This window comes from Ceratotherium simum, chromosome 21, assembly GCF_057802395.1.
Source record: "Ceratotherium simum simum isolate JZ-2026a chromosome 21, ASM5780239v1, whole genome shotgun sequence".
Lineage (NCBI taxonomy): Eukaryota > Metazoa > Chordata > Mammalia > Perissodactyla > Rhinocerotidae > Ceratotherium > Ceratotherium simum.
The window spans coordinates 42,908,393-42,926,350 of record NC_141920.1 but is presented as its reverse complement, the minus strand read 5'-3'; the positions used below and the strand labels follow the sequence as shown (position 1 = coordinate 42,926,350).

Genomic DNA, 17,958 nt, shown 5'->3' with positions numbered 1-17,958 from the left:
TTATTGCCCTAACTCTATTCTTCTGGGCTATTTTACCTAAAATTTTAATCTCTTTACCTAGCATTTCAGAAAATCGTTTAGCCATGGTCAGTAGTACAGAAATGTTTATAGGCTTATGCATGTACTTAGAAAGATGAAACTAGATTTTTTTTTTAGTGTGCTAAGATGTAGATACGCTAAACAGATCATTTTAACTAATCCATCTAATCAGTGTCTAGAACTGGGGGAGGGAGAGCCTAGAACTGAGTAAGACTTCCATTTGGGCAGTCTGAGCCACTAGAAAGATTTTAGATGGAACTAAAATTCTCTAGTCTCCCTGTTTCCTCTGGATGGATGGTTGTGTTTCATACAATTTCACCTGCGTAGTATGGGGTACCAGATATTCAGTTGACAACTGCTTCAAAAGTCAACTATTTCTGGCTTCCACTGTCTTGGCCCTGTGCCAGGAATTTTGGAAGGTAGAGACCTTGAAAATCTGGTCTCTCCCAGTCAGGTGCAGGTAACCCAGTTGGAGAGACAAGACAGAGTAAGAACAATGCAAGACATTGTCCCATCGGAATAGTGAAGATTCGTAGAGAGTGCGTCCACTATTTCTTTTTTTTTTCTTTTAATCTTCTTAAATGACTTTGTGATTGAGAAATAACTATCATGTTTTCTGTGTGAGGAAACCAAGGCTCAGAGGGTGAAGTATTGGGTCTCGAAGTCCGAGACCCCTGGGGTGAGGCTGTGGAGCCTTCTTAAAACAGTGCCTGTGATTCTCCCCTACCCTGCGGCAGGGGTTCCGTTAAGGACACTCAGGATGTTGGATGGGATCACTTAGTCTCCCTTCAGTTCCTAGGATGCTGTGATTCATCGAGTTCTCTCTCGTTTGGGGAAGACACAGATAGTGAACACATGGTACTGGATTTCTTAGAAAGTAGAAAAATGTGTAAGGTCCCGAATTGTTGTTATGTTTGTCATTTAGAATGAGGGAGTTCCCTGTTATGAAGGGCATAGTGAAAAAGGATCTAAAATGCCCTGTGTGGTTAGAAGTGTTCAAGGACCCCGTCTCCATTGTTTCCAGGATCAATGCGTACATTGAAGAAGAAGTCCAAAGACGTCTTCAGGATTTGCATCGTGTGATTGGCAGTGACAGCAGTACATCTGCAGATCTGATGAAGGTGAGTGAAGGAGCTGATTGAATTCAGTCATTCATTTTTACTATGACCTTTCAGTAAGTTATTGGGGGGGTGCTTTTATTACTGTTTCTCAATGAGAAAATGAAGGTATGAAATGGTCTAGAGAAAATAAATATTGCTTGGGTGGAGCTTAACAGTTTATAAATAATGTCAATTCAAGAGTGACTTTAAAATTTTGTACTTGTAGGGGAAAGTCTTGAGTGACTACAAAGTCTTCTAAAATGCTTTATTTACTTTGATTTATAAAAATTCTACATGTAATATTTTTGTTTTCTCCAAAAATACAACCAATTTCCTTAAATATTTAATTTGCTTAATAAATTATCCCAAGTAGAACTATAATTTTGCTTTTGAGAAGGTACATATTTGCAACAAGTTGATTTTTATCAAAATAAAGGCATTTCATTTCTACCTGCAAATTAAGAAGTATCTTAAGGAAATCTTGCATTTAATATTTTTAGAATCTTAAAATTAGACATAAATGGTTCAGTTCTCTTACAGGCAGATGGATCAATAGAGTCATATTTACCTTGGGAATATAAATTCTGTAGAACGGTTGTCATTGTTGAATGACAAGTATGTTGCTTTAGAATTTTGTTCCCATAAATATTTCTAATCAAATCAGTTTTTCCCCCCTCTGTGAACATGCTATATTATATTAAATCCCTCTATTAATAGAGAGGGCTTTTTATTTTCTTTTCAGGATGATGAGAAACTTCACAATGGCACCATTCAACGTAAACTAAAATATGAGGTAGGTAATGATTTTTCAGATTGAGAGGGTCATGTTAAATTATGGCATGCTTGTGTGATTAAATTTTCTTAATGTTTAGTTGCGTAATTAGAATTTTGAAGTCCCGGTGAGATTAATGGCTAACAGGGAAGGCAAACTATTATATGGACTTAAAATTAAATGGAATCCTGCAGGTTGAAAACAGCTTTAACTTTATTTGAATGGCATGTGGCTGTGGTGGAGGCCCTTTGCCCAGTTTTTCATTCCTAACAGTATCCTTTCCTTTGGTCTGCATTTAGAAGGCAGAATTATGTAATCAGAATCAGATATGGGGTTTGGAAATGAAACCAAATACTTCTTGATGATTTAAAAACCCTGCTCGTTTTGTAGACTGTGCTTTGGCAGTAGTACAAAGGAAATACTCTTGGTTGATTAGCTAATTTCTCTGGTGGATTGTCAAACCAAGGTTTATTTGAACATACGAATTGTAAGATTTTAGTTGTATTTTTCTCCACTGAGGGACTTGTCCTTCCCATACATTCCTAAATTAAAAACAAAAAGCAAAACTACTAGGTGGTAGAAATCTCACAGATGGTGTCCATACATTACTGAACAGAGAGCCAGAGGTGAAAGGTGAGTATTCCAGTGGGCTTCACTGACTTTGGCCATCGCCATGCCTTCCATTCCAGTCATCCAGTAATGACGTTATCTTCCTCTGGACATCCATCTCCTTAGCAGATAACCCCATGAAGAGTAGGACGTTGCCTTTCATTTCTTTGTGTCCACAGTGCCTGGCCTGCAGCAGGCTTGGAGTAAGCCTTTCATGGTGCCAGTTTGTAGATACAGTAATGGTAGTCTGACCAGGGCAGATAAAATTAAGGATTCCCATGAAATGAACTAAGAGGCAAGAAAAACACGACTCGATTGGAATACTTGTCAATTTCTTTTGGCCTTGCCATCTGATTTTCATTAAGTATGCCCTCATTACTTTTACATTTGGACATATGATCATGGACTTATTTTCACAACTAAATTGACCTTTTGAAAATTGCATCAAAGGTCTTAGGATTTATTTCAGAGTAAATGAAATCTTAGACCAAGAAATGGATACTGTGGATCAATTCTATACAATGTATTTCTATCAAAATACTCGGCAATTTATAAGATATATAATATGGAAATTGATGTTCTATGTGTGAATCAGATCATCTATTCTTAAATCATGTATCAATCAATATGAGTGCCTTAGGCTTTCGCTTTAACCCCTGAATTAATCCACACAATGAACCAATGACTGCAAGAATCTTCACATGCAAGAGAATTGCAAAAGGTCCTACCCCATCCCCATTTCAACTGTTTTTGACATCGTGAACAGAAAAGGTATCTTGCCCCGCAGCTGCCCAGAGATGTCACTGACACTTCTAGCAGAGAAGAGAAGAAGGAGGTGGATCAGAACAACTACCAGAGTCATCCAAGGACACAGAACATCTCAGGCCCTACAGTGCCCTGCTCAGCATCACAAGAGAGAACCCACCAGGAAAGGGATCAGCCCTCAGTACACGAAGTGTTGAGGAACAGTGATCATCCTGAGCACACGGGTGGTTTTCAAGTAAAAGGTTTCAATCTGCCTAAAATCTCTTTTCTTAGCGAAGGCAACACCAGTGATGCAGAACATTTGCAGGGTAAGTCAGAAAACTTCAGTGAGCTGATGACTCATAAAGATGAACACAGTTTGGGCATTGAGTCTGGCTGGACTTTGCTGCAACATACGTCCCAAGAGGTGTCTATAAATAGTGAAAGCAAGCAGACCAGGCAAAGCGAGTTACTCTGCTTTGTTCTCTCTGGAAGTGTTTCTAGCAAGGAGAGTGTATCTGACAGTGTTCCTCAGAGTGCACCAGCATCGAAGTTTTGTAAGGAGCAGCAAGCTGAGAAAGAGTTAGCTGCTACAAAAGTTAGCTCTCCAGAGTCACTGAGTAGTATCAGGACAGAAAGAAACAGAGGATTGGGATATTTTTACCACAGGTTCTCAGACCTTTATAAAGATACCAGCAGTCACCTGCTACAGGCTGGCACAAAGGTGATCAGCCAAGCCAGGCATGTGGGGAGCCTGTGTGACCCCAGTGGGATCACCTCCCATATGACAACATTTGTCAGAAGAATGCCATTTCTGAAACACTTGCCCCTGGACATACCCTTGAAGTCACACACGGTGTCATCAGAATCTCATTTTCTTCCCCAGGAAGCTCAGGTTGGCATCAGCAGCGAAGAGGCCGGGGCCGTTAGGCCAGCAAAGAGCATCGTGCCTTACAGAGCACCAGGCCTTACTGCTGCCTCCACAGCCACCGAGTTACCAGCTTCCTCGCCCAGCTCGGTTTTCCGCCTGGAGTACAAAGATAGAGGGAGCTCTGCGTTTAAGCAGACTCTTGTGCAGTTCCCAGACCACATGCTGGAACTCCAAGAGTGCCCTTTAAAAGACCTTCTTGAGTGCGTGGCTTGTCCCCTACCAGAACTTTTGGGTGACATGAATGAAATCAAAGGCGTTTACTGGCTTGCTGTTGCTAACTGCACAGAGCCTGACCCCCAGCCGGCGTGTTTGCTCCTGCTTCGTTCAGCTTTATATGCTTTGGTTCTGTCAGATAACCGTCCAGGCTCCTTGGGCATTTTTCATACTCTCCCTCTCTCTGGACTACAGGAGATACAAATCAGCTTTGGCGGACAGAGCCTTCGATTCCTGGGCTCTGCAGAGAGTCTCCTGCTTACCGTGTTTAGTTACAACAAAAACCTCTGTCAACAGATATGCCACGACCTCCTGTGTGTCCTGATGCCTGAGTCTGATGCTGCTGCCTACACTAATCATCCTCTGCTCCAACAAGATCTAGTCCAGCTTTCTCTTGATTGGAAAGCCGAAATCCCTGATGTAGTTTTGGCAAACGGAGTTCGGTTGTCATCCAAATTCCAGAATACCTTGGTTGACATGATTTACTTTCTTCATGGAAATATGGAAGTCGACGTTCCCTCTCTGTCAGAGGTTCAGTTATGGCTCTACACAACGGTCAGAGTCGAGGGTGACGCTGGCCAAGACCACTGCCAGTCGCTGGTCCTTCTGAACACCCACATTGCACTTGTGAGGGAAGATCGAGTGTTCCATCCTCACACTCGGTCTCTCAACACACCTCCTGCACGAACACAATTTGATGTGATCAAATGCCGTGCTTTAAGTGAATTCAGGTGCGTTGTTGTTCCAGCGAAACCATTATCAACAGTCGAACTTGTCTTCTTACAAAAACTCAAACTTCCACCAGATTCAAGAAATAGTCCGCCTGAGCGCTCTGAAGAAGCCCAGAAGGTCCAGTTGTTCACCAGCCCATTGTCTCGTCAGGGCAGTCAGAATGTGGCACCTGAGGTCTGGAAGCTGACCCTCAACTCTCAGGATGAGGCTCAGTGGCTAATCTCACATTTAACAAGGCTTTAGGGAGGAGGCCTGTAAAAATACTGTGCGTATTTTTTGAGATCTTTAATAAGATGAACATGAAAACCGTCAAGGACTATGAATATCTCAGTGAGCTAATTGATTTGAAACTGGAAAAATGCAGCCCTCTAAAATTAAAAATGTGAATATTTTAAATATCTACAGTAAAAAAATCAGCTGAAAGCAGAGCAATGATAAAATATCTTTATCACCTTCTTGATTCATTTTCTTGAAACTCAGCCTTGTAAATTTGGGCCCGCCTCATTATATGTGAGATGGTTAAAGCATTTCTGATTGTGTTTGGCGTCATGTCGGCTTATAGCACGGTGGCTTGGAGTCTGTCTGTGCCTGCTGGATTCCGGCTAATTTGTGCTGCCTGAAAAAGGGCCCAATCTGGCAGTGACCGTCATTGACATCCTCCCTTCTAGCGGTGACTGGGACAGCTCTGTAGCAGAGCACATTAGTGATGCATCAGGCTTCCTGGAAGGACCCAGGGATTTGAAATGCCCTCCCCTCACTCTAATACATGGAATGGAGACAGCCCTGCGTGCCCTGCAGTGTCTTCTTCCTCAGTTAATTGCCTTTTCCTTCCTCCTTTCAGACTTCATCACTGTTCCTTTCCGGCATATGTGATTTCAGTTCGTTACTTGGTTTATTTTTGACTACCCTTCCCCCTATGCCACATGCCCCCACATGTGAATTCTTTCTCTGAGTTCTTATACTTCTCTCCTAGAAAGGCTCTTCATCCCCAAGTCTGACTTTTCTAATGGCTTCTTTATGTTGTCTTAACCGATGTAGGGTCACCTCAGAAGGCAGTCAGCACTTTTCCCTGGGTGCCCGCCCTCTTGCCTCTCATCTAACCCGTCACTCATAACCTCTGACCGAGGTGTTCGAGATGAGCTCATGCCCATTGGCTCACGTAGGTCTTCTCTCTTCACGAAGCGCCATCTGGTAGTCAGTCGCCCACCTTCTCTGTATAAGGCTTAAAACTGTGCTCTTCAGAATCTCTGGCTCCTCTGATTAACTCTTTCCTTTTTATCCACCTCTGTTCAGCATTCCTATAAGGAATCAGATTACACATTTTATTTTTTAATTTCGTCTGGCCCTGCGTTTCTCTGCCAGTGTTCTCCTGTCTCCCGGCTATGTGTGTTCTACTAAATCCCAAAGTCTCAGAAGGAAGGAGTCAACCTTTTTATTGCTCCATCCATTCTCCTTCCGTTCCCAGCCAGGATTTTGCTTGGCTCTTAGTAGCTACTCATCAAGTGTTGTATGCAGTTGAACAAGTCAGTGATTCTGTTAAACCATTTATTTTAGTCCCAGTGTGAAGGAGTCATTTTCTACTCTGGTCAAATCTTTGAATAATGTACAAAATAAATGTTGTAGCCCCCTCTTCGTTTCTGTTCCTAATCGATGATAGAGACAGTGTCAAAGCTTACTCCGTCTAGCAGCATACTGTCTTCTCATGGCCAGGAAGTACAGATCTTCCCTCTTCCCCCCTCAGAGCTAATAACAAGCTACTTAACTTGTTCTACATTTTCATCATTAATTTTCCTCGACCCAGGTTCTGAGGAAGTGAACAGGGAAAGGCAGGAAACTGGAGGACATTTTAGGACCCACACACTGGTGGCCACGGCCTTGTTTGCGGTGGCCAAGGGGAGGCTTTTTGTCTTTTTGAGGCAATAGGATTCAAATGTTTTTAGGTGGAGTCTGTTTTTGTAACTTCCATCACACTCCCCCCCACACAAACGCACACACACTCAGACACACGTACACAGCTTATTGCCTTGTATGTGAAGGCTTTTGAATCTGTGATGCGGACATCATTAAAATTAGTTAGCTTGTCACATTCCTAGCTGGTAGATCTCCTACGGTGGAAAAAATTTCTCAAATCAACCATGATAGTCTTCTAATGTCTTAATAAATTCTCCTAATTTATTTTCATTTTTTTCACTTTTTCAACTAATATAGTTTGCATTACCTTTTTTTTAAATTGTCCTAATGAGTATTTTCTCATATATCCTTGATAAGAAGAACAGAATTAATGATCATGAAGAGGAGAGAGAGTAGAATTTAAGATACCAGCAGAGAGGTGCTATGGTTTGAAAGAAAACAATACATAAGTAGGATAAATTTTTAATAAGAGTGATATATATTAAACAGACAGACTTGCTTGTCCTCACAGGTAAAAAAGCATAATTCTCCTGTGTTATAAATTTTGGTCTTTAATATTGTTTATAGATGGAGCATGCAGCAAATACAAGCATTGCATAAAAATCATGTTATTCATTATAACCTCTTCAGTCTACTTTATGATCCAAGTAGATCACAATGAGGATTACATTCAGATCGCACCACATAAGAGAAGCAGCCTCCAGCAATTCAAATTTTACGTGCCACTTCTCTCACCTAAGGATACTTTTTACCTTGAGATCAAATATGGTCTGATGTGAGAATTTGATTTACTATCCATGAAGTAAGTATTAAGGTTGTCATAACTGCCTATAGAAGCCAGGGGAGTAGTGTTTGTGCCGTTATCCACAGTAGTTTCAATCCTAGCAGCCCCCACCTGGCCCCACTGGCTCATTCTTCGCAAGTTCTGAGCCCATGACACTATTGTAGTGGAGCAGGTATGAGACTCTCAGCATCCAGCCTAACGTAACATCTTCTCAGTTGTAATGAGTTCCTGCATCCGAAAAAAATTAGGTTCACACATACTTTGTTATGTGGCGTTTGGCATTGTTGTAGTCTAAGCATAAAGACTTACATTGTGGGGCCTATTAATGCGTTCTAGGCAATACCTCTTTGAGTACTTTGGCAACTGTGATTTCATCTGAATTTGATTAAAATCTATTGTACTCACAACTGCCTGTTTTGCAGACTTGTGGTTGGCAGGGTGAATTTACTTAGTCTTCGTTGAAAAACATTTCAGAACAGTTCGTCGTCCCGTTCTTATTACTTCAAAAAATGTATGTGCATTCTTTGGAGAGAATACTTAGGCCTTCCAGCAGTAGTAATTACAATAATTTTTATTTACATTCTTTTTCCTAGGTGAGTTCACGTTTTGAATGATAAATAGATTAGAGCACTTTTATTAATGCTTCTCTGATGGCCAAGCAGTCTTATTGGGTAGACCAGTTTCTAATGAGGTCATTTTATTAATTAAATTACATAGCCTCCAGCGTGCATCTTAGACAATTCCACTTCATTCCTTAAAATATCTTTGTGACGGATGTTCTGTCAGTCAGCTATTGCCAGATATCAAACAACGCCCAAAATTTCAGTGGTATATGAAAACAAAAAAGCCATTTGTTTCTCCTTGATGGGTTATAAGTAGGTTGAGGTGGCTGTGCTGTAGGCTTCAGGTCATCTGCCCCTCACTAGGGTTGGTCTGCACCACATGTCTCATTTTGGGGTCTGTCCTGAAGGAGCAGTGGCCATCATGATGATGACAGAAGCACAAAAAGGCAGCCATGCATTGTGTCTGCTAACATCCCACTGGCTAACTCAAGTCACACGTCCAAGTCCAAAGTCAAGGGGCAAGGGAGTAACTCCATCCACCAAGAAGCCATGGCAAGACTATGGATATCTACTCCTCCTCTTCCTCCTCCCACTACAGGGGAGAGAAGAATTGGGACCAATAATTCAAACTACTACAGATGCATTCTGTCAGGCTTCCCAGAGTTCTATTGAAGATAAAATTTGGATAAAACTTGTAGGACTTCTCCCTAATGGAAGTATTCAGGTACTGGGAAGAACATATGTCATAGAACCTTTAAAGTTGCTAGTTCAACTTGCTTTCCAATTCAATCTTTGCTTGACACCTCTGTGGATGGGCTGGTCACTGTCTACTTCTGAGGCAGTTGTTTCATTGGGACCTGCTCTCATTGTTAGACCATCCTTTCGATAATCTTCCTTGTGATATCCATCTGCAGAATATGTCTGTCCATACAGAAGGGCACACTTCTGTAGCAGAATAGAACAAGTCTATTCCACAATCTGTATTATATTCACCTCTTCAAAGAAGACAGTTATCTCTCACCTCCTCTGATTTTTCTTCTTTACCTCCAATACCCTTCACTCCCTCTGCTGTTTCTTACACAACAGTTTCCAAACCACCACCATCCAATCTCTTGTTAAGGATGCATCCTTGTAATTTTTTAAAGCCTCCTTTATAAGGAATAGAAATGAATAATCCAGTTGGTGAGAAGGAAAGAGATTCTATTAAAAATCACTCCTTCTGCTCTTTTAAAAAATATCTGATTAAAATCTTTTGTTGCTGAAGTTGCAGTGGATTACAGTGATAACAGTCCCAACCACCCTTATACTGTGGTTTACAATGTATAGAGTTCTTTCCCACGTATTGTTCCTTTTGAGCCCCACAGTGATCCTCCTGCAATGGAGAAATTGTTGTCATTTATCTCCATTTCATATTTGGGAATTTAACTCAGAAGGGATCACTTGATTCAGAATTAGAACTCAAACTCAGACCTTCTCCCTCCAGAACATATGTTCTTCCCACAATGCTAAACTCACCTCCTAGTCATGGTTCTTCTTGACATTGGCTAAATTTTTAATTGATTTTTTTTTCATCGAAATGAATATTTGGAAGAATTGTTAAGTTGATTCTTTTCTGACTTGTAAGTTTTTTCTTGGAATTTCTCGATGTTAAAGATTATTTCTCTTTTTATGAGTTTTGGTTTTGGTCTTTTTTCTAAGAATTGCCTTACAAATTTCTTGGCAATTCCATTATTTTCTTGTATGGACCTTGTCTCTCCTTTTTACTCTCTGCATATTTAGCTCCTATAGAAGAAAAGCCTGGGTATAATCATAGTGTGGATGTGGTACAGATAACCTTGTATGCTCACTGTTGCTCCTTTATTTGGAAAGTTAAACACTATGCTGTATAAAAACCTGATAAAGAGAATTCCCCTCCCCCCTTTAGTTTCTCCTCAACCTTAGAATTCAGCACAGTTTGAATCAAATCTAGGGCTGAGCATAAATCAGGGAGTGAAGATGTGTGGCATTTTTCGTGGTTAACCAAAGACATTGTAGACCTAGAGGGGAGAACACTTGATTGTCCCTCCTAGGGATCCTAAACTGTCTATGGTCATATTGGTGATGAGAGCCACTTAGCAATTGTTGCCATGTTCTCAGCCAGTCATACTAGACCTGTTAGGCTTTTTGTAAATCATCCACTTAATGTTGAGTTATCCAGTGACAATGACCATCAAAGAGACTAGTCTTTCATGATCTAGAGAAAGATGGTGACATTTTTAATAGTTTCAAGTTGAAATATTCATCAGACATCCAGTATTTCCAAACCTCGAAACAATGTTGATCAACTCAGATCTATATGGATGAAATAATCTATTCCAGTAAGAATCACAGGTTGGGAATGTTTTCTAAACCTTTTGGATTTACCCTAAGACCACTAAACTCAGGATATTTCACAAGCATCTATGTCCAACACAGTTTGTCATTTTCTGGGTTATTTATCCCTACTGATATATATCAAAACTAAAGAAATAACTTCTTTATTTGAAAACCCTTATTTCTGTTTCCTGATGTGAGTATTCTAAACTCACTTTCAAGTGAGATAAGGTTAGTGTTGTTTCTTCAAGTCAGGCTGTTAAGTCCTGACCTTAACAGGGATGGTCATGGTATGTACCTGTAGCGTGTGTGGCCACATGTCTTAGCAAAATCCAATTCAGCTGTATGTACTAAGTCTTCAAAGATAGCGTGGTATTAGCAGAAGTTCCCTTCACAGGTGAATATAAACATGTCTTGGCTCTTTACCATATTCATAATTTGCACTTGCTCATACACATTACCTTTATTCCCTGTTTCTTATAACAGGGCTCATATTTGAGAATGTAATAAATTTTTCTCATCTGTGCCCCAGACCCCTGTTTTCAAACTGCTGGCTCATAGTAGGTGCTTGACACGTGGGAGTTCTAATTAGAACTATCACTATGGTGTGTGTGGTTGAAAAAAGGAGAGATTAGAAATATATGCTATGCTAGGAACAGAGAAAGGACAATTAATTTTTTTCTTTTAAATTGGATAAAAACCCAGGTTTGCTTGCATTTTAGAAGCAAAGCTTGGATATTTGCCTCTAGGAGATCAGCCAGCAGTCCTTAGGTCTGACCTTGTCATAGTTAAAGCATATACTGAATTCAACCATCTGGTACATAATTAGAGTGTTTAGGGGGAAATGTTGACGACTCCCTGTAGAATTGGTCCATTCCGTGCCCTCTGCAGTTCCGACAGTGATCTGAGTGCATGTTAATGCCACTCCCTATTAATTTCCTTAATTTGCCCTTTTTGAAGGAGACAGCCTGAGTTTGAAGAGAAGATTCTCATCTGAATAATCAGGATGTGGCCTGTGTTCTGCCTGCTTCTTTTGGCTGAGGACCCGACTATAGCGTTTCCCCAACAATGGAAAATAGAGTATTTGTTGACACGGGATATTATTTCATTTAAAGCTATCAGAAAAATATTTCTTTTTATCTTATTTTAAAAGATATTTATTATCTACAGAAGGTAATCCAAGTTACTAATTATGTACTTTTCCTTGACCTTTTATTTCTAAATAACCGCTCCACAGTGCATTTAAAATTCCTCAAAATGTCCTACGTGATTATCCATGCCAGATCTGCTCTGCTGTAAGACGTGCTTCTGAACGTGCAGGATTCCTTGTTTTTTTTACCTCTTTCTGCAATGTACCACCAACTTCCTCTTCTGTCGAAGACTCTTCTTTGCCACATATAGAGAAACTGTGACTGATTCCAAAATAAATAATTCCATAGAAATTAAAAACTTCCATAAATAATAGGATATAATATGATATAGCACACATTTACTTGTCTAGCATAAAACTCAAGATATTCAAAATGTAGCTACTTTCAAATAAAAAATAAATTTAGGAGGCATTTATGTTAGTTTTCCTTCCTGCCCAATGTAAACGTAGTATAAGAGAATGTCTGGAACCTTTCACACTGTATTCTGAGAATTCTGCATTTCTCATCAAATTGATTTCAAAAACTAATTTCTAAAAATTACATTGCAAATGGAAGCACATACTTGTTTGATTTTTCTATTTATACTTTTGTCAGATGTCTTTAGATCCCTGGCTTATTTTTCAGTTATTCATTTCTGCAGTTGTTTATTTCTCTACACTCGTAAATATTTAGTTACTATGAAATCAGTGAGATTGAAGTAAACTGTGGCCACAGATGATAGCGGGGGACTCTGACAACATTTCTAGTCCCCAAGATCAAAATAATGAAGGGAAATATCCTTCTCAGCAGAGGATTCAGTGACACTCACTCTCTGGTCCTGATCAGGGCGGTGCACTTGTGTCCCACCTGGAACCATTTCTTGAGTTGTAGGTGCTGGCGTGTAAGGGGCTGTCCTAGATTTAGGTGAGCTATGTAAATATTATCAGATCCAGTTCCTTCCAGATAACTGGTCCCTACTTAATTCATATACCCAGTTAAGTTATCGAAGGCAGGGATTTTTTTTTTTGGCAGGATCTATGAGCCTGAGCTTCGAGCAATTTTCTTTTCATTAGCAATTGATTTCACAATTTTACATTCTTAGACAATTTCTCAGTTTTAAAATGCCTATGTAGTTACCAGATTCTCAGTTACATTCTCATCCCACTTGAAAGCTGACTTTTTATAAAAAAAGAAAGTTAGAGTAGCATTTGCTAACTTTAGAATATAATCCATCTAGAGTGGAAAAACCAAATCTTGATACAAAACTTAATGCAGCTGGAAAAAATTAAAGGCCTTACAAATTACATATACTTTGTAAAAGTTGCATTGTATTCCCAGGACCCGGCCCTGTGCATGGCGCATGGTGCGCAATAAAAGATACCAATGTTTGATTGTGTGTCCTAGGGGTGCCCATAAGAAAAGGCATTTAGAAAGTTAAGATTAAGTCTCCAGGGCCGGCCCGGTGGCTTGTAGTGGTTAAGTGCGCGCGCTCCGCTACTGGCGGCCCGGGTTCGGATCCCGCGCGCGCACCGATGCACCACTTCTCTGGCCATGCTGAGGCCACGTCCCACGTGCAGCAACTAGAAGGATGTGCACCTATGACATACAACTATCTACTGGGGCTTTGGAGAAGAAAAAAAAAGGAGGAGGATTGGCAATAGATGTTAGCTCAGGGCCAGTCTGCCTTAGCAAAAAGAGGAAGATTAGCACGGATGTTAGCTCAGGGCTGATCTCCCTCACAAAAAAAAAAACAAAGATTAAATCTCCATTGCTTAGTTAACGCTACACTTGGGTGGTTTTGACTGCAGTTCTTCCTCAGTGAAAGTCACAGCATTTAGGGAGCAATGTACGTATTCGTAGTTTTTCACACTTGGTGTCCCCACTCACAACTTTCTAATCCTGCTGTGATTATCAGTTTACTTGTCAGAGTCTCCGTTTAACCAAAAGTCCCACAGAGTGGGACACTGCCTTGTTCACAGTTGGGTTCCTGCCATCTAGATGGGATTTGGTAAATATCGTGTTCATTTCCGTAGAGGACTAAACTGAGCTGCTGAAAAAGTGGGTGACCATTACTCAGGGACCAAGTCATAAAGCTAGGGTTTGATTCTGAGTCTTCCCTTTCTCTCTGGGTCTTTGAAGTGCACACCACATGGAATCCCACGTCCATTTTCTGTGATTGCTTCAGGGAAGCAGATAATGGTGGAGTTTCAATACCAAATGTGTTAGACTTGTTGATATTGTCATCCCACCTTTTTAAGAACTCATAATACACATGGTAATACACTGTTACAATTGATTGAAGGAAAAAGATTTAATTGCCCATCTTCTTTCCTGCTTTTCCTCATTCTTGCTTCTTAGGACAGAGCCTGTAACTGTACAGAGATAGCTCCTCACCAGATCAGCTGCAGTGTTGGCATTTGGTCTAACCAACAGGGAGGATTCAGGTTCCTCCTAAGGTAGAGTGAGTGGGTCTTTACTTATAAACTAGTATTATCAGTTGCTAGTTGTTGCTTAAAAGCGCTACAGCAGCTTCCCCTCTGCTGAGGTCGTTCTGAGCTGCCGTGTGCTCACAAACCCCACAACTCTCCACTCCCATCTCCAAATACACACACACTGCAACAAGGTGACTTCTCAAGTGATTGTGTCAGATCTGGAAAAGAGATTATGTTGCTTACTGAAAAATATAGTTATTAAGCATGTTATAGAATGTTATAGGACTAAAGCAACAGAGCAAGAACTTCATGGCTAAACCATGGGCTTTGTAGATCAAAGACATTTCTTAACATTAAATGTGTTCTTTGAAAATAAATAAAACAACTGTATTATTTCTCTTCCTTTTCACCTTCAAATAGATAAACATATTCCATGTTTCAGGAAATGTCCACCTTTACAGTAATTTGGAAATATATTGTCAGTGAATTGAAAGATCTTTGGCAATGCACATATTGAGAAACTTTTTAAGATTTCCACCACGGTTTTTGACATCAGGGACGGCTAAATCGGTACACCATTGCGATAAAATGAACGGTTCTTATTTTGGATAACCAGCCATGCAGGGAAAAATCAAGATGCTCTAAAAGGCTTTGGTAACTTCATATCATGCCAAAATGTTTACACTGTCAGCAAGATGACAGCAGTAGTCTGAGACAAATCATATGCCTCTATGTAATCCAGAAATCTGAGTTTTCACACACACGCACAGCTAGGTTGGACCTTCCATGTTACACCTGGCTGAAGATCCAAGTGTCCAGGACCCCTTTCTGCCTGAGGGAATGGGAGTGTACTGCCTACTGTTTCCTTTTTAGTCAAATAAGTGAGTTTCATTGCACAATCATGGAGTTGCCATCTTCTTAAATTATGTGTATGTTAAAGTGTTCATTAGCTCAATTTATCTCAGATGGATGAAATTATTTTAAAATTTCATGATAACAAGACAGTGGTGACATAGGTGGGCTCCAGGTTAGCCTGAGCCCAAATCTTGGCTCTACCGCTTACCTCCGGCAAGCTACCTGAACTCTCAGCCTTGGGCCTCCCATCTGATAAATAGGGTTAATAATGGTTAGTACCTCACAGGGGGATTCTAAGTATTAAATGAAACAATGCATATAAACTATTTAGCACAGTTCTTGGTATATAGTAAGTATTCAATAAATGCTAACTATAATTATGATTGTAATTATTTTATTACTGCTACTGCTTTAAAAGCATATTTTCTTATGTTTTCTAAAGCCCCAGGTTAGTGCAAATGATAAGGATTGTTCAGAGATTTCTCCCCGTCCACACTCGAGAACTCATTTTGAAGATTTATTTTTTTCCCAATGCCTCTTCCTCAGCCCCTCTGGCTTCCCACCATCCGCATCATAAATAGATTTGTCAGAGCAAGGTTGATTATTAATCAAGTGGAGCCTAAAGAAAATACTTGGCATTTGTTTTAATTGTGGTTTAAAGAGCTTTCCACACTACATTGCCTTGTGAAAATGCCTAGCAGTTCAAAATGAAGTAAATTTGAATAAAATCTCCAGCTTTTGGAGCTTTATGTAGAGCAATCTGATAGTCTGTGAAGAAAAAGAAACTCTCAGATGCTCAAGACTTTTCAGAAAAGAATCTGGTTTACACTGATATTTTTAAAAGTCGGGATATGTAATCTGTCCTTTTTTTCACTTGTTCTTATAAACTGGAAGGAACTTCAAAGCTGAACAACATTTTGAAGTGCTTTCGCCCTAACTTCTTGAAATGGTTTCCCTAAAGAAATCGTCTTTTGTTATGAGAGAGACTTAGCATTTCTCTTTCAAAGGAAACCATCATTTTTCCAAATAAACTCTGCTGATTTGATGCTCTTTTCTCTACTTGAAACACATTTTCTCCCGTCCTCCCGCCCAAACAGAGTATTTGCAGCGGAATGATGTTGGTTTCTCTTTGTTCTCCCTGTCTGATGTGCCTTTGATAGCGGATGATGTCTCGCTCTTTGGGAGCAAATCCAGACGACCTGAAGGACCCAATTAAAATTAGTATTCCTCGCTATGTTCTCTGCGGGCAAGGGAAGGATGAGCACTTCGAGTTTGAGGTCAAGGTAAGTGTCCCTTCTTTCTGCTTCTGGAGGAGTGAAGGCTTTGGCTATGCAGTGCTTTGTCTTTTTTGTAAAAGGAGATGAAGCTGCATGTGACTATCTTGTTTTGTAAGATATTGGTCATGCCCTTCTTTAAACCAGTATGTCAAAGTCTAGACTGTAGCACATGGAAGGAAGTTATCCATAGAAGGTAGTGGTAGTTGAGGAGTCAGGCAGACATGGATATTCCTATCACTTACCAGCCCCACAGGTAGGGTGACCGACCGTCTCAGGTTGCCCAGGGTTTCCCTGCTTTCAGCACTGAAAGTGCCAGGCAAACCAGGACAGTTGGTCACCCTACGTGTGGGCTTAGGCTCAATTTTCTTATCTATAAAAATGGGAGTAATAATATTTATGTCACTGGGGTATCAGTGCATATAAATTGCTGAGTCTAGTTTCTGGTATATAATAAACAATAAATTATAGCTATTGCTATTATTACTGCTGCTGCTTGCATTGTTTGTTTCTATTATTATTAAATAGAAAGCTTTCCTAATCTGTTTTAGGCATTATTTGATTTATACAACTTTTCAGGAAGGGATGTGCCCGTTTGCTTAGATCATACTTTCAGAAATAATGACATCTTATTTCTAATTTATTTCCATTGACTCATAATACTTCATTAAATATTGCTGGCCACCATCCCCTCTTCAAGGAATTAATGATTAATCACACTTCTTCATTTTCAAGGATAGGTGAAGGTATTGATGTAATGATGTTCAGCAGAGTCATCAGTATTGACCGTGTGAGGGTGCTCTTGGAGGTGGTCTTGGTCACATAAAACACCAGACTGGGAATCTGGATACTCTTTATACTCTGATTCTACTGCGGTTTACTGAGTGACCCTGAGTCTTTTAACTAACTTCTCTGAGCCACAATTTCCTCATTGGCAAATGAGGAAATCGGACAACCCTAGTGGTTTCCAAATTTCTTCTTAGCTGAAGCCTTTGTTTAGAGAGTATCTTATGAGGAAGGACCCTGTAGAAAGCAGATAAGCCTGGAGCTGCTGTGGGGGGCGGGAGGGTGGAGGGAGCCTGCAGCTAGCACCACCTCACCGCCCACCCATCCCCTGCCATGTACCTCAGGGGAGTCCTTGGGCTCTGGGGGAGCCCCTCTTTGGAATTGCATGTTCTTTCAGTCTTCCTGAAAAAACGCAAGTAACTTTTCTAATCGATCAGGTTTTTAGATTCTTATTTCTACATACTGAGTTTTCCTCTTTTTAAAAAACCTGGGCATTAATTTATACATTTGAGGTTTCTGTTGAGAAGATATGATGCCTGTGTGGTGGTGGTGGTTTGAACTTTACTGGCCAGATTCTGTAGTTTCTTATTAAAATGTTATACCATGTCCTTGATCTGGTACTTCCCACTGCCCCTGACCTAATGCTAATTCCTTCTCAATTCCTTTTCTAAGCCATTCAAAACTGTATGTGTGTGTAGAGTTCCATTTATACATATATGTAACCTTATATT

General features: G+C 40.2%; 1 protein-coding gene across 9 annotated transcripts in view; it reads left to right on the top strand.

Annotated features, from left to right (window-relative positions):
* KIF16B (kinesin family member 16B) overlaps positions 1-17,958 on the top strand; it is a 284,805-nt gene that overhangs the window by 193,523 nt on the left and 73,324 nt on the right. For 6 of the 9 annotated variants that reach the window (XR_015555655.1, XM_087445639.1, XM_004433738.2 and 3 more), the window contains exons 21-23: positions 1,064-1,160; positions 1,882-1,932; positions 16,328-16,450. Coding sequence is in view for 8 of the 9 variants with exons in the window: in XM_087445639.1 (XP_087301765.1) it covers positions 1,064-1,160; positions 1,882-1,932; positions 16,328-16,450 (271 nt within the window). In the remaining variant the exon portion in view is untranslated. Of the gene's footprint in view, positions 1-1,063; positions 1,161-1,881; positions 1,933-3,307; positions 9,607-11,710; positions 13,034-16,327; positions 16,451-17,958 lie in introns of those variants that run through there. The other 3 variants (XM_087445643.1, XM_087445637.1, XM_087445640.1) reach the window with 3 other exon arrangements.